General features: G+C 39.7%; 1 protein-coding gene across 1 annotated transcript in view; it reads left to right on the forward strand.

Moving 5' to 3' along the window:
• The window catches only part of THSD7B (thrombospondin type 1 domain containing 7B), a 989424-nt gene that overhangs the window by 919754 nt on the left and 52819 nt on the right, over positions 1-16851 (forward strand). Inside the window, exons 18-19 of the mRNA XM_049889254.1 lie at positions 14660-14801; positions 16487-16602. Of these exons, the coding sequence (XP_049745211.1) occupies positions 14660-14801; positions 16487-16602 (258 nt within the window). The remainder of the gene's footprint in view (positions 1-14659; positions 14802-16486; positions 16603-16851) is intronic.

Raw genomic sequence — 16851 nt, forward strand, 5'->3', positions numbered from 1 at the left:
ACCTAGAATAGGCAAATGTTTAATAGTGGTTACCAGGGGCAGGAGGGAGGGGGAAGAGGGACTCATTGTGTAGGAAACATTGAGTTTCTGTTTATGGTAATGGAAAATTTGCAGCAGATATTGGTAATGGTTGCATAACATGACTGATGTAATTGGTGTCACTGAATCGTATGTGTGAAAAATGTTCAACTGGAAAATATTGTGCTACCTATATTTTTACAATATTGAAAAACACCAAAAGCATTAATTAAATATATGGCATATTAGGTCGTAAAAATTGATATGGAGAAGAAAAATATATATATATAGGGAACAAGGAGTGACACAGAGAGGCTGTTGGGGAGCCCTGGTGGTACAGTGGTTAAGAGCTACAGTGAGCTATGGCTGCTAACCAAGAAGTCGGCAAAACCTTATGAATAGCAGCAGGACATTTTACTTATAGATATGTTATATATGAACCAGAAATAAAAGCTTCATGAAATAATTCTCACCCTAAGTATATGACAGATTTTTTCTATGCCAAGCTATATAACAGTTTTAAAAGTGCTGATTTTGACCACTAAATTGAGAACCAGTCTGGAGTAGTTAAGAGCAAGGACTCTAATGCAAAATTGATTGGGTTAGGATCTTGGGTCTGCACCTTTCCAGCTGTGTAATGTTGATAAAGTTGTTTAACCTCTCTGTGCCATCAGTAAAATGGGGATAATAATGTATCTACCTCATAAGGCTATTATGAGGATGAAATGAGTTGATTTAAAGAACTTAGAATAGAACAGTAACTGGCATGTAGTAAGCACAATAAACGTATTAGTTATTAATACTGTTTTCACAACCCACTAATATGTAATGACTTGAAGTTTGAGAAAACACTTCTTAGATAATTAAGTCTAACCTCAGTCATCTGGCACATTACCTTCCAACACACCTTAGTAAATTAAACAGAACTTCCTAAAAGGCAAATTAAATAAGCTCTTTTGCTTTTGTATTGAGAATAAAATAACTATATTTCCTTTTAAACCCATAATGTATTCTTTTAAAATGTAATTTTAAGTCTGTTGGGGAAACAAAGTATGATCTCCTGAAAATCCAAGCTATAAACGGAAAATCCTTCCTGAGATGATGTTTTATTCATTGGTATGATATCTTGAATTTAATGTATTTTCCAAACTATTTATTTTAAGTCAGTGGAAATGTTATTAGAAGAGTTTTCAAGGAAAGCAAGTGATTCATACCAATAACACATTTATAACTTTATAACTTACAAGGAATTTCATAATCACTTATGTCTTTTACATCTGTTAGTCTATGTTCTCCAAAATGTGTCCTGTGGAATGCTAAGTTGATATATGTTTGAGATGATTTGGAAGTTACAATGCACAGTTGTACATAATTTGCAAAAACAAATAACCCCAAATTGTAATGGTTAAAATGCAATGTAATTTTATCCCCCATGAAACAATCCTAAGTGAGTTTTTCAGGTGGGGAAAGAACTCTACTCCATGCAGTCATTCTGGGATCCAGGATAATGGTGGGTCTGCCATTCTCAATGTTTGGCTTCCAGAGTCATAATTTCCAGCAGGCTGGAAAGGGCACAGTAGTTAAGTGCTACAGCTGCTAACCAAAATGTCGGCAGTTCAAATCCACCAGCAGTTTCTTGGAAACCCTATGGGGGCTGTTCTACTCTGTCCTATAGGGTTGCTCTGAGTAGGAATTGACAGCAACAGGTTTGGTTTGGTTTTTTGGAAAGGGCAAAGAGCATGGAGGAGTGTATGTGGGATGTTTTAGGGCCAGGAATGGATGTAGCGCACCTGAGGTCTCATTTTACCTTTATTTGTCAAAACTCAGTTACTTGGTTTCACCTAACTGCAAGGGAGACTGGAATACGTGGCCCAGCCCTGTACTCAGGCAAAAAGGGGAAAATAAATTTTGGTGACTAATATCAGACTGCCAAAAATAGTAAAGTTCTGTTGTAAAAACTCTCGTTTAGCACTATTTAGCTCCATGTTTTCTAAATACTTTGGACTATGAAACTCTCGTTTTTCTCTCTTGGCACCTCGTAACACATTGTAAAAAAAAAAATGCACTTCGGCAAAGACCGCTGTCATGAGACCACAAAATCCCGTAATGAAAACAAGCCTAAATTTTCCAGCGATGATAAGAGAGAGATTTTTTAGGCTTCAAAAAAAATGTCGATTATATATCAGAGACAGAAAATCTCATAAAACAAATGTACAGTTTAATCATTATCAGGCAAACACTCCTGTAGCAGCCACCCAGGTGAGGGTGAGAACTTTCGCAGCTACCCTCTGAGTACTTCACAGGTTCCTCCTAATTATAACCTCCTCATTTCCCCCAAAAGCTACCTCTGTACTGACTTTTATGAGAACCACTTCCTTACTTTTCTTTATAGATCTATCACCCAGTGGACCAAACATAATAGCTTAGTTCTGCCTGTTTTCATATTTTGTCTTTAAGTCTCTTTCAGAGTCTCTGGGTAGTGTAATTATTAAACATGTTTAGTTGCTAACCAAAACGTTGGAGGTTTGAGTCCACCCCAGGGGGGCCTCAGAAGAAAGACCTGGCAATCTACTTCTGAGAAATCAGCCATTGAAAACGCTATGGAGCACAGTTCCACTCTGACACACATGGAGCCACCATGAGTCAGGGTTGACTGAACAACAATTAATGGTGGTGGTGGTAGTGGTGAAGCCTCTTTTAATCTAGCTTCTCCTCCCATCTCTCTCTCTCTTTTTTTTTCCTACCTAGCATTTTATTGGTGAAAAAAGCAGACCACCTGTCCTATAGAATTTCCCAGACTGTCTTTTGTGAATTGCATCCTTGTGGTGAGATTTAACATCTTCTCCTATCCTGTCTTTTTCCTGTAAATGGGGAGTTGTATGTTGTTGTTGTTAGGTGCCGTCGAGTCGGTTCTGACTCATAGTGACCCTAGGCACAACAGAACAAAACACTGCCCGGTCCTGCGCCATCCTCACAGTCGTTGTTATGCTTGAGCCCATTGTTGCAGCCACTGTGTCAATCCACCTCGTTGAGGGTCTTCCTCTTTTCCGCTAACCCTGTACTCTGCCAAGCATGAAGTCCTTCTCCAGAGACTGATCCCTCCGGACAACATGTCCAAAGTATGTAAGACGCAGCCTCAACGTACTTGCTTCTAAGGAGCATTCTGATTTTACTTCCTCCAAGACAAATTTATTCGTTCTTCTGGCAGTCCATGGTAAATTCAATATTCTTCGCCAGCACCACAATTCAAAGGCATCAATTCTTCTTTGGTCTTCCTTATTCATTGCCCAGCTTCCACATGCATATGATGCAATTGAAAATACCATGTCTTGGGTCAGGCACACCTTAGTCTTCAAGGTGACATCTTTGTTCTTCAACACTTTAAAGAGGTCCTCTGCAGCAGATTTACCCAATGCAGTGCGTCTTTTGATTTCTTGACTGCTGCTTCCATGGGTGTTGATTGTGGATCCAAGTAAAATGAAATCCTTGACAACTTCAACCTTTTCTCCGTTTCTCATGATGTTGCTCATTGGTCCCATTGTGAGGATTTTTGTTTTGTTTATGTTGAGGTGCAACCCATACTGAAGGCTGTGGTCTTTCATCTCCATTAGTAAGTGCTTCAAGGCCTCTTCACATTCATCAAGCAAGGTTGTGTCATCTGCATAATGCAGGTTGTTAATGAGTCGTCCTCCAATCCTGATGCCCCGCTCTTCTTCATATAGTCCAGCTTCTCGTATTATTTGCTCAACATACAGATTGAATAGGTATGGTAAAAGAATACAACCCTGGCGCACACCTTTCCTGACTTTAAACCAATCAGTATCTCCTTGTTCTGTCCGAACAACTGCCACTTGATCTATGTAAAGGTTCCTTGTGAGCACAATTAAGTGTTCTGGAATTCCCATTTTTCGCAACGTTATCCATAATTTGTTATGATCCACACAGTCGAATGCCTTTGCATAGTCAATAAAACACAAGTAAACATCCTTCTGGTATTCTCTGCTTTCAGCCAGGATCCATCTGACATCAGCAATGATATTCCTGGTTCCATGTCCTCTTCTGAAACCAGCTTGAATTTCTGGCAGTTCCCTGTTGATATACTGCTGCAGCCGTTTTTGAATGATCTTCAGCAAAATTTTGCTTACATGTGATATTAATGACATTGTTCTATAATTTCCACATTCAGTTGGATCACCTTTCTTGGGAATAGGTATAAATATGGACCTCTTCCAGTCAGTTGGCCAGGAAGCTGTCTTCCATATTTCTTGGCATACACGAGTGAGCACCTCCAGTGCTGCATCTGTTTGTTGAAACATCTTAATTGATATTCCATCAATTCCTGGAGCCTTGTTTTTCGCCAGTGCCTTCAGAGCAGCTTGGACTTCTTTCTTCAGTACCATCGGTTCCTGATCATATGCTACCTCTTGAAATGGTTGAACATCGACTAATTCTTTTTGGTATAATGTATATTCCTTCCATCTTCTTTTGATGCTTCCTGTGTCATTTAACATTTTCCCCATAGAATCCTTCACTATTGAAACTCGAGGCTTGAATCTTTTCTTCAGTGCTTTCAGCTTGAGAGGCACCGAGCGTGTTCTTCCGTTTTGGTTTTCCATTTCCAGCTCTTTGCACATATCATTATAATACTTTACTTTGTCTTCTAGAGCCGCCCTTTGAAATCTTCAGTTCTTTTACTTCATCAATTCTTCCTTTTGCTTTAGCTGTTCGACGTTCGAGAGGAAGTTTCAGTCTCCTCCGACATCCATCTTGGTCTTTTCTTTCTTTCCTGTATTTTCAGTGACCTCTTGCTTTTTTCATGGATGATGTCCTTGATGTCATTCCACAACTCGTCTGGTCTTCGGTCACCAGTGTTCAGTGTGTCAAATCTATTCTTCAGATGGTCTCTAAGTTCAGGTGGGATATACTCATGGTCATATTTTGGCTGTCGTGGATTTGCTCAGATTTTCTTCAGTTTCAGCTTGAACTTGCGTATGAGCAGTTGATGGTCTTTTACATGGTCAGTCCCTGGCTTTGTTCTGACTGATGATATTGAACTTTTCCATTGTCTCTTTCCACAGATGTAGTCAATTTGATTTCTGTGTGTTCCATCTGGCAAGGTCCATGTGTATAGTCACCAATTATATTGGTGAAAGAAGGTATTTGCAGTGAAGAAGTCATTGGTCTTGCAAGATTGTATCATTCAATCTCTGGCATCGTTTCTATCACCAAGGCCATATTTTCCAACTACCAATCCTTCTTCTTTGTTTCCAGCTTTTGCATTAAAATCACCAGCAATTATCAATGCATCTTGACTGCATGTTCGATCAATTTCAGACTGTAGCAGCTGATAAAAATCTTCTATTTCTTCATTTTTGGCCCTAGTGGTTGGTGCGTATATTTGAATAGTCGTATTAACTGGTCTTCCTTGTAGGTGTATGGATATTATCCTATCACTGACAGCATTGTACTTCAGGATAGATCTTGAAATGTTCTTTTTGACGATGAATGCAACACCATTCCTCTTCGACTTATCATTCCCAGCATAGTAGACTATATGATTGTCTGATTCAAAATGGCCAATACCAGTCCATTTCAGCTCATTAATGCCTAGGATATTGATGTTTATGCATTCCATTTCATTTTTGATGATTTCCAATTTTCCTAGGTTCATACTTCATACATTCCAGGTTCCTATTATAAATGGATGTTTGCAGCTGTTTCTTCTCATTTTGAGACGTGCCACATCAGCAAATGAAGGTCCCAAAAGCTTTACTCCATCCATGTCATTGAGGTCGACCGTACTTTGAGGAGGCAGCTCCTCCCCAGTCATCTTTTGAGTGCCTTCCAACCTGGGGGGCTCATCTTTCAGCACTATATCAGACAATGTTCCACAGCTATTCATAAGGTTTTCACTGGCTAATACTTTTCAGAAGTGGACTGCCTGGTCCATTCCTAGCCTGTCTTAGTCTGGAAGCTCAGCCGAAACCTTTCCTCCATGGGTGGCCCTCGTGTATCTGAATACCGGTGGCATAGCTTCCAGCATCACAGCAACACACAAGCCCCCACAGTACGACAAACTGACAGACACGTGGGGGCAGGGGGAAGTTGTATAGAGAGGCTTAATCCGATTTAGGTTTGGTTACACTGGCAAGACTCTTTCATAAAAGAATGTTCCTCAGTAGAAGGCACATGTTTGGGTATCTCTTTTTGTGAGTTGACTAATATTGATGACCAATGAATGTCTAAACCCTTTATCCTTGAGGTAACACAAAATGACGACATTTCAGTTGTATTGTTCCTTCCCCATTTATTTGTGGGACTGCATCTATAAAGAAACACCTCTGGTATCTGGCAGGTGGCATTGGCATTCCCTATTCCTGAAACAGAAGTCGCTGGGTGGCACAAACGATTAACCACTTGACTGCTGGCTGAAAAGTTGGCAGTTCAAACCCACCCAGAGGTGCGTAGAAAGACAAGCCTAGAAATCTGCTTCCAAAAGGTAACAGCCTTGAAAACCCTATACAGCAGGTCTACTCTGCATGCCTAGGGCCACCATGAGTTGGAATCAACTTGACGGCAACTAACAACAACATTCCTGAAACATGTCACACTCTCATTTTCCAAGACTCTGAACTCCTATCACTGGCTACTCCTGCTCATTTCTCCCACTCTCCTGACCTCTCAACATGGGAATGTCCAGGACCCTCTGCCCTGCCTTCTCCTCCTCTCTATCCACACCTACTCCCTGGGTGATCCTATGGCTTAAACTTCAACCTCTCTGCCTGTGCCTCCCATGTTCCTGTCCCCAGAACTGCCCTCTCACTCAAACTCAAATGTGCACTTGCATACACAACACCCTCACCTGGTGTCTGTACACACTCGCCTCCAAACCCAACGTCCAAACCTGGCCACTGACCCACCCACAGCCCTCCTTCCCCCAGCTCTGTCTCAGTCTGTGCATCACCCTTCCCCAGGACTTCAGCCCAAACCTGAGTCACCCTCACTCCTCTCCTCTGCGAGCACCCACTGCCCATCTGCAGGGAAACCCTGTCCATTTTCCTTTCCGAATAAATCCAGAACCCAACCCCTTCTTACCACCTCCGCTGTACCACACTGGGCTCACCACCATCACCTCCCTCCTGGATTCCTAAGATAGTCTTCTCTCTGTCCTCCTCACCTTCTTCCCAGCCCCTTCTGTGTCGTCCAGCAGCCAGCGCAAGTCTGTGAAAACATACCTCAAATACTGTTCCATGAGTCTCTACCTGCTGGTGGCTTACTCAGATCTAAAGTCCTTTAGAAAAAAAAAAAAAAGAAACACTTTGCCTAAACTTATTCTTTCATTATCCAGTGATCCATTTTGTATGCAAATAATAATTAGTGATCCATTTTGTATGCAAATAAAAAAAATGCAAAAGGCAGGAAAAATATGTTTTACCCTATTTTCCAGTTTTCAAAATAAGGTGTTTTCCTAGCATCTATCACCACATGTGACTTTTATTTATTGTTATGAACTCATAGATTTAAACAAATTTGATGTATTCGGATTCTTGTCATTTGTCATCTGTAGGGATGCTCTGATTGTCCTAGTGGTAACCATTTCAAATTTGCACTCTAAACGCTGTAATAAAGATTCTGGTGGTCTTTGTTAGCTTCCTTGCTGTCTGATATGACAAGATGTTTCAGGCTTAGCATATACATTTCCTTTGCCAGCCTTGGAATCAGCTATTGCTCTAAAAACCCTGGCTTCTTTTGGTAGAAAAGGCTCTTCAGTGTCACAGTAAGAGCTCTTGGGAGACTCACTACTACTGGGCTCCATTGTTTCTAGACCACTTTAGTAGGCAGAGCTTTGAAGCATTTATTATGATTTCCTTTTTATTGAAGATGAAATACCTCATGAGTTTATCCTGATGTTTTCAGTTCAAATTAGGAACTGTAGGAATTCACTTAAATTCTATCTTCTATCTGTATTTCCTTTTTTTCTATACTGAGATTTCTATTTATCAAGGACAATGGATATAATAGTAATAGAATATACCATAATTATACATAATTATGCCACATAACACACAAAATATTCTCAGAATAATAATGCCAATGCTATCACCAACATGAATACTTAAGAAAGTTAATATTTTTACATAACCTCTACTTATTATTAACATTTGTATTTTTACTACATTTTCAGAGCTTATGTTGTTCTTATTAGGTGCCATCAAGTCAGTTCCGACTCATAGCGACCCTATGTACAACAGAAAGAAACACTGCCTGGTCCTGCGCCGTTCTCACAATCATTGTTATGCTTGAGACTATTGTTGCAGGCACTGTGTCAGTCTATCTCCTTGTGGGTCTTCCTCTTTTTGCTTCCCTCTACTTTACCAAGCATGATGGACCTCTCCAGGGACTGGTCCCTCTTGACAAAATGTCCAGAGTATGTGAGACAAAGAAAGTCTCACCCTTCTTGCTTGTAACGAGCATTCTGGCTGAACTTCTTCCAAGACAGATTGGTTCATTCTCTGTGGCAGTCCATGATATATTCAATATTCTTCACCAACACCATAATTCAAAGGCATCAATTTGTTTCCTATCTTTTTATTCATTGTCCAGCTTTCGCATGCATGTGAAGTGTGTGAAAACACCATGGCTTGGGTCAGGCCTACCTTTGTCCTTAAAGTGACATCTTTACTTTTTAACACTTTAAACACTGCTGCTTCCATGGCATTGACTGTGGATCCAAGTAAAATGAAATCCTTGACAACTTCAATATTTTTTCCATTTATCATAATGTTGCTTATTGGTCTGGTTGTGAGGATTTTTGTCTTCTTTATATTGAGATATAATCCATACTAAAGACTGTAGTCTTTGATCTTCTTCAGTAAGTGCTTCAAGTCCTCTTCACTTTCAGCAAGCAAGGTTGTATCATCTGCATATTGCAGGTTGTTAATGGATCTTCCTCCAGTCTAATGCCACATTCTTCTTCATATAGCCCAGCTTCTCAGGTTATTTGCTCAGCATACAGATTGAATAAGTATGGTGAAAGAGTACAACCCTGACACACACCTTTCCTGACCTTAAACCATGCAGTATCCCCTTGTTCTGTTCAGAGCACTGCCTCTTGGTCTATGTACAGGTTCCTCAGAAGCCCAGTAAGTGTTCTGGAATTGCCATTCTTTGAAATGTTATCCATAATTTGTTACAGTCCACACAGTCAAATGCCTTGTTGGCATAGTCAATAAAATACAGGTAAACATCCTTCTGGTATTCTCTGCTTTCAGCCAAGATCCACCTGACATCAGCAGTGATATCCCTGGTTCCACGTCCTCTTCCGAATGTGGCTTGGATTTCTGGTAGTTCCCTGTTGATGTACTGCTTACGTAGCCCTTCCGTAGATTCCATAGACAGCTCACACCAGCCTTTACACTGATGTCATTTTGGATGTCTAAAACTGATTCTCCAGTAAATTCCTAAGAAAGGGCTCATGGAAACAATATTCCTTGAGTTTTTGCATGTTGTTAAGTTTGTTGATGGTCTTTATGTTCAAAATCAGCTTGGCTGGTTTTGAAATCCCTGAATCTTTTTTTTTTACCCTTGTGTATCTTTATTATATATTTTTTCTGGCATAAAGTTTTCTTGTCAAAAAGTCTAATGACAATGTGATTATTTTTCCTTTATAAGCCATTCAGTATTTTTGCCTAGATTTTCCTTTATAACCATTTAGTGTTTTTGCCTAGTACTCCAAAAGTGTGCAAACTCCTCCAGGTTTCAGCTTTGACTCTCCATTTTGGTGTTCTTAGATCTGTCAGATACCCCATTTTCACCCTCTGCTTCCTCCTGTCAGATACAGATAGCACAGAGGTCAGATAGCTTCAGCTGGCAGTCCCCACCTGCTCATGCTTTAGGGTTTTGGAAGATAACTTGTCACGTAGTTTTACTGAGAATATTGTCTATGTGTTTTTGATTTTGCTCTCCTTGTAGCACTGTGATGTGCAGAGATTAAAATCTCTTTTTCACTTCTGACATCTCCCCAGAATCCCTGAGAATGTTTTTTAAACATGCGAGGTGTGAACAACAATTCTGCAGACCCAGGTTTTCCTCCCCTAAAGGTTTTCTCATATCTGTCAACCTTTGAGAATCAGGGTTTAATTTTATTAAAAATAGCTTTATACACCCTTGCAGTGTTTTTTTTGTGAAATTGTTTTACCTAATTTTTCCAAATAAGAAAACTACACTTTGGAGAATATATATCCATTTTTCTTCATGAAAGACAGAAACAGAAGAACTACTGACAGCCTGGCTGATCGACTAAATGAGGGAGAGACCATCTCAGAATTATCAGACAAATCCCGTAACAAAGTCAAGCATTGGGTTTCTGTATCTGATGGGAGCTGACAAGGCCAGGCCTTGAAGTCGTGCTCTTCTCAAAACAAGAAATTTGCAGAGTGACTTAAATTCCCAAGAACCTGAAAGAATGCCAGGAAAGCAAGTTCAAACTTAACACTTCATACCTAAATTATCAGTTATCTTTTATGTAGGTACATTAAAACTCATTTGTTGATATGTTTGATTAATGTAATGATGGATTCTGTTATTCTTGGCAGTGTCATCTACATTTTATAGGAAAAGTATGAAAATTAGGGAAAAGATTAAATTCTCTTTTTATCAGATTTACAGACCTATAGGAAACCCTTACATTCAGGCCATAAGACCATCATTCAGGATTGACCATGTGTCTGCTAATGGAAGCTTATCAAAATCCAGTCTTACGCCCCAAAAAGAATCCAGTTATTCTACACACGAACACTTGTTGTTTACATACTATGTGCCAGAAACAGTACAAGGCTCTGAATGCCTAAGAAAATTAAGGCATGTGCTCTCGCTTCAAATAGCCCATGGGAAGGAAAGTGTGCAAGTGCAATGGAAATGTTTACTAGATGAGGGAGATCCACTTATTACGGGTCCCGGAAAGCCAGGGGAAGCTCAGTAAAGGGGCATCTCATTTCATTCTGAGGGATGAAAACAAATTTTCAGATCAGGCAAAAGGGTTAAGGCCTTGCTTGTAGAAAGAGTAAAAGGTGTAAAGGAACAAGGTCGTGAGGAAGGATTGAACCTAAAGGTAAATGCTAGTTTTCAAAGGTAATAAGTTAGAAAATCTTGTCGCATGAAGGGGTTTATGTGCTAGAGACTAACTGGTTCTTATTGGACGTTTCCTTCCTTAGCAAATAAACCGAAAAAAAAAAAAAAAGTGCCATCGAGTCGATTCCGACTCATAGTGACCCTATAGCACAGAGTAGAACTGCCCAATAGTTTCCAAGGAGCGCCTGGTGGATTCGAACTGCCAGCCCTTTGGTTAGCAGCCGTAGCACTTAACCACTACGCCGCCAGGGTTTCCTAGCAAACAAACTTTAGGTATATAACCTTGATCTTTACAATGAAACTGGTCCACAACTGACTGTGGTTTAGCTGTCCACACATCACTTTCTCACTTCTTTATTTAGGAAATCAACAGTAGGTCTTGGCATGAACACTCTATGGAAGAGGAAAGCCAGGTGGTATTTGAGGAGTCTTGATCCAATAAAGAAATTATCAACGTGAAAGCCTCCTTTGCCTTCTCTTTTCTCTTAGCCCAACTCCCATCACTCCCCTTGTGGTTAATTCATCATTTTCTGGGCTTCTTTTAAATAGCTAATAGAAAGAAAGAAATGAGGAGAAATACTAACCCATTTCTCACTTATTAGCAGTGCTAGGACAGTTTTTATAAGCTGGAGCATGAAAACATTGCCTAAGATTAGTTTGGCTACTGTTTATAGATTTCAGTCACCTATGCTATCCTCTTTTCCTATTTCTGTGTTTTGGATGCTATCCTCTTTTCCTATTTCTATGGATAAAAAGTTAAAAGAAAGAGTTAGTTGAAGTACTGGTTTTCAGTATATTAATTTCAGTTATTTTCAAAGTCAACATGGTATGAGCAGTGGGTTAGGCTCACAAAAAGAACAAAAACCAAACCCATTGCTGTCAAGTTGATTCCAGCTCACAGTGACGCTATTTGACAAAGAACTGTCCTATAGGGTTTCCAAGAAGTGCCTGGTGGATTCAAATATTTTAAAACCATTTCCAGCAGATTTAGAGACAAATAGCAAAAACAACCTGTTGCCCTCTACTTGATTCTGATTCGTGGAGACCCGTGTGTGTCAGAATAGAACTGTGCTCCACAGGGTTTTCAGTGGCTGATTTTTCAGAAGTAGACAGGCCTTTCTGAGGTGCCCGTGGGTGGACTGGAATCTCCAACCTTTGTGTTAGCATTCAGTGTATTAATCACTCACTTGTACCATCCAGGGACTCCTAGAGACGGACTGTGATACTTACTACAGGCAAATCTTTAATCTCATCAAACTCGCTCACCCAAGTTTAGATGAGGAACTAAGGTACAGAGTAAATAAGTAAGTCTTTCAGGATTACATAGTAGTGTGTGTGTGTGTGTGTGTGTGTGTACATGCACGTGGTGGGGGAACAGTTCTCAATTTATTTGATGGCCTAGACTAAGCAGGTACATAAGTTCTTACACATATCCATTTGGTTCCAGCATAAGTTGATTATTTTATAAGGTAGCAATTCAGTAAAGCCCTAATCAAAAGTATCTACCAAGATACCTTCATTTTGTTTTATTGGCAAATCATTTGAGTCCCTATTCCTCCTCATGAACACAAACAATCAAATTAATTGGTGGAATTGTAATAAATTATTTTTAAACATTTAGCATGGGATTTGCAGATAATTAAGAATAATTGCCTGATTTCAGTGGCCCTTCTTCATCATCTAGAGACAATTCAATACAATTAAAATGTAAAATTACATTACGAGTATTGACAGATTATCCAAGTATAAAGCCACATGGATAGTAAATGTATTTAGCTGGCTCCAAACTTTTCAGACTGGGGGGGAAAGTGGCAATGTTTTCTGCAGTGCAATCCCCACAGTGTCTTTTGATCATCAGCAGCCAAGATTCAGTGTACAGGTTGTGTCTTGCTGCAGTTTCTAAAAAGAAAAAAGGAATTAAAAGAAGGTTAAAACGTCTGAAACACAGCAGTGATTTGGACATCTTAATTCACAGACTTCCTTTCCTGTGAATTAAGAACCACTGTGTGTCTAGGTTTTTGAATCTGGAATTGTGTTGTATCTGTATTCAGTGGTATTTACTGAACAACTTCTGGGTGTACCAGGACTTCCAGGGAGTGATATGGGTAGTAGAAGCCATGGTCCGTCATTCCCTCAAAGAGTTTATAAAGAAAGGAAGCTAGCAGAAATAAAAGAGAAAAAAAAAGAAACAAAGGATGACAACATAGTGACAGATGTGGCATATACATGTACTTACATATGTCTGGAAGCACATGCCTTGAGAGACATTCCTGAGCATGAGAGGAAGTTCAGCCAAAAAGAAAGAGAGGAATTTGGTGTTATTAAAATGAGGGCTGTGTAAGAAGTAAGCCTCCGTTAGCATTCTGAAGAAAAGGAAGGGCAGCGTTTAGAGGACAATAATAAGGAAATTGTTCTGGAAGAAGGGAGATGATAGTCCACTGGGAGTAGGGCTGTTGGATGAGATACTACTGAGGTTTACCTGGCTCAGGGCATTGGAGGAGCTGAGGCTGTAAGAGGACATGTGGACCCATGGGTAAAGTGATATATGAGATCCCTGGTGTTCATATGGGAAACCCTGGTGGTTCAGTGGTTAAGAGCTATGACTGCTAACCAAAAGGTTGGCAGTTCAAATCCACCAGGCGCTCCTTGGAAACTCTATGGGGCAGTTCTACTCTGTCCTATGGGGTCGCTATGAGTCAGAATCGACTTTATGGCAACGGGTTTGGTTTTTTTGGTTTTGGTGTTCACACTGAAAACCCTGGTGGCTTAGTGGTTAAGACCAACAGGTGCTAACCAAAAGGTAGGCAGCGTGAATCCACCAGGTGCTCCTTGGAAACCCTGTGAGGCAGTTCTGCTCTGTCCTATCGGGTCACTATGAGTCAGAATCGACTCCTCGGTAGTGAGTTTGGTTTTTTTTTGTTGTTGTTTTGGTGTTCATATTAATACATTTATTTTGTGAAAAGGGCAGTGTATGGAGTGGCTTATCCCTTACAGAGGGCCTCCCAGTAAGAGGAAAGTTCTGAAATATTCACAATTTTCATTTTAGAATTCCTTCTCTATACTTGTCTATTCTGGAATTTTTAAAAATAATTTTCTCATTTCAGTGTTCTGTGTGGTTATTTCTATTGAGCCTTCCTTTATTATTATTATTATTTTGTAAACATTCAAAATATCTTGACCTATTACTATGTGGAAGACTGTTTGAGATTATGGAGTGAGTTTTAATTGATGAAAATGGTGTTCATGCACCTAACTCTCCATAGGAGGCAGAAACAGAAGCTTTACCGTCACACAGCACAAGAACGCGTTGTCAGGTGGAAAAAAAAGTATGTATGTATGGGGTCTTACAATGATTCACAGAAGAGTTTTATTGTCTAATACTGTGTTTAACACTTTCAACAGTCTCTTACCTGTAGTTATACATGCGCTTGCAGGTATACAGATAATTGTATGTAATTTATCAATTAACCATGAGTCTGAACTAACTCTGCCTGCTCTTTAATGTTCATAGTCATGCGACCCACACGCAATGCAGAGAAGAACCCGCCATCTGCTGAGACCCTCACTGAGCTCGAGGACCTGTCCTGAAGACTCACAAGTGCGGCCCTGCCTGCTTAATGAAAATTGCTTCCAGTTCCAGTACAATCTGACAGGTACAGTGGACCTCCATGACCATGTCATTTTCCGTAGCATCTACTAATGGGTGTGTGTGTGGGGGGGGGTGTTCTCAGTCTCTAAATTAGGAAACAAGAGTAGAGTATGTGCCCATGCTTCATGAAAGGCCAAGGACTTGACATTCCCTGGGTCCCTTTATAGATGGACACACCCACTCTTGGCATGCCACGTTTGGCAGGGCAGCATGGACTCTCTGAAGTAAAACAACTTTAAAAGATGTGACAAAGTTTCAGAATAATGTTGAATTAAGCCATGATAAACTGAAACCACAGAACTAAGTAGCAGAAAATAATTTACTGTTTAAGAAGTATGCCATAATAATGTCATACAGTTTAGCGCTTTCGAGGCCTTTTTTTACTTTAAGAAAGACTGAACGCTGAGTCTGACTGGAGAGGAATGTTTCCTAGACAGTGGAGATCACACCATCCCATTTAGTCGCTGCTCAGACTTTTTCGGCACCATAGTGTTCAGTGTCTAATACAAAAAGACTTTAGTTACATTGATTTGCTGCCTGCCAAACTCTACAGCCGCAGGTATATACAGATGCCCCAAAATGTGGTGCCTTGTTAAGTCTCAGCATTGAACTCAGAACCAACAACTAAGCCTCCACTTTCCTGCAGAGACAAAGTAATAGTCTTTTCTGGAAAAGAAAAAGTTCCTCTACAGCCACGAAGGCACTGCAGAGATTTCTCATACAGAGTGTGTCATAGTGAATCCTGTGGGGCTTTTTGATGAGAAAGTCTATTTGTCCTTTTTCTTTAGATAAAGGAGTTTCAGATTCTTGGTTTTAATAGTAATTTTCCAGAAATAGGTTGAAATTTGCTTTAGTGAAAGAGTATATCATTAAAAGACTGATCTTATTAAATATGGGTTTACTATTCCTATTAAAGTCTTAGGTCACCTGCCAAATATGGGAGACAACCTTAAAGATGTTTTTATTCTATATGATCAAGGGCCTTCCTTTCTACCTACAGCAACAATATGAGTTATGTCTTTTTAAGAATCAAGTTAAATTACGGTATCATTTATTCTAACCATCAGTTATTTGTCTAGTTTCTAATGCAACTAGCCGAATCTATAGAACCTTCTTTCATGATAGACTTAGCTGGAAAAATAAGACTTTCTATCACAGTTTATACAGTTCCATACGTCTTGCCTCCTTTCCTTTCTAGGGTATTTCTCAGGGTTTCACTGTACCAAATGTACTTCAGTCATTTATGACTTAGATAACTGGATTTGTTCTTAGAAAACATTTTCAAGTTTACATCAAAGACTGTCATCATTTCTGAATTGTTCTCTCAATTATTCCCCCAGCAAACAGTTGATTCCAAACTGTTTTTTCTCTGCCATCCTGTTTGGAGCCTTTCCTTTCCTACCCCAGGCAATTCTGAGATGGCTTCTAACAACATATTTGGTTTTTTTGTTGTTGTTTGTTTGTTTTGTTTATTTGTTACTTCCAGTAACTCACTTTTACTTCTTTATTTTTATTATCATTTTTTGCAACAAAACAATTGCATGATGCTTTTTCAGACCCACCTGGAAGCAGTTTTAGGATTATGTACACACTGCCCTTCACCATCAATGCAGATAATCAAGGGTTTGTTATATTTTGCTCACATGTCTATGATTGTGCAACTCAGTGTGGGTGATCATATACCTGTAGAGTGGAGCATATGCCAGCTGAATGAAAATGCCACCTGTGGGCAAGGCGTCAGGACCCGCCTTCTGAGCTGTGTGCGCAGTGACGGCAAACCAGTCGGTATTGACCAGTGCCAGCAGGTAACCTGTTCATATTTGTATCTAATACCCAATGCTTTGTTTCTCTTGATATTGTTCTTCAACCTGTAAGAAGTTTCAGATAAGTGACGAAGACTGTGATTTCTTCTTGTTTCAGCTGAGAGTCAATTAGAGTAAGAGGTACTACTTAGTACATTAGGTTTGAGCATAGTTTTGCACTGGGGAAAACAAGATCATTAAAAAGATATATTTTTTGTTACTTTTAAGAACTTATCTAACTGTAACTGCCTG

This window comes from Elephas maximus, chromosome 6 (genome assembly GCF_024166365.1).
Source record: "Elephas maximus indicus isolate mEleMax1 chromosome 6, mEleMax1 primary haplotype, whole genome shotgun sequence".
NCBI lineage: Eukaryota > Metazoa > Chordata > Mammalia > Proboscidea > Elephantidae > Elephas > Elephas maximus.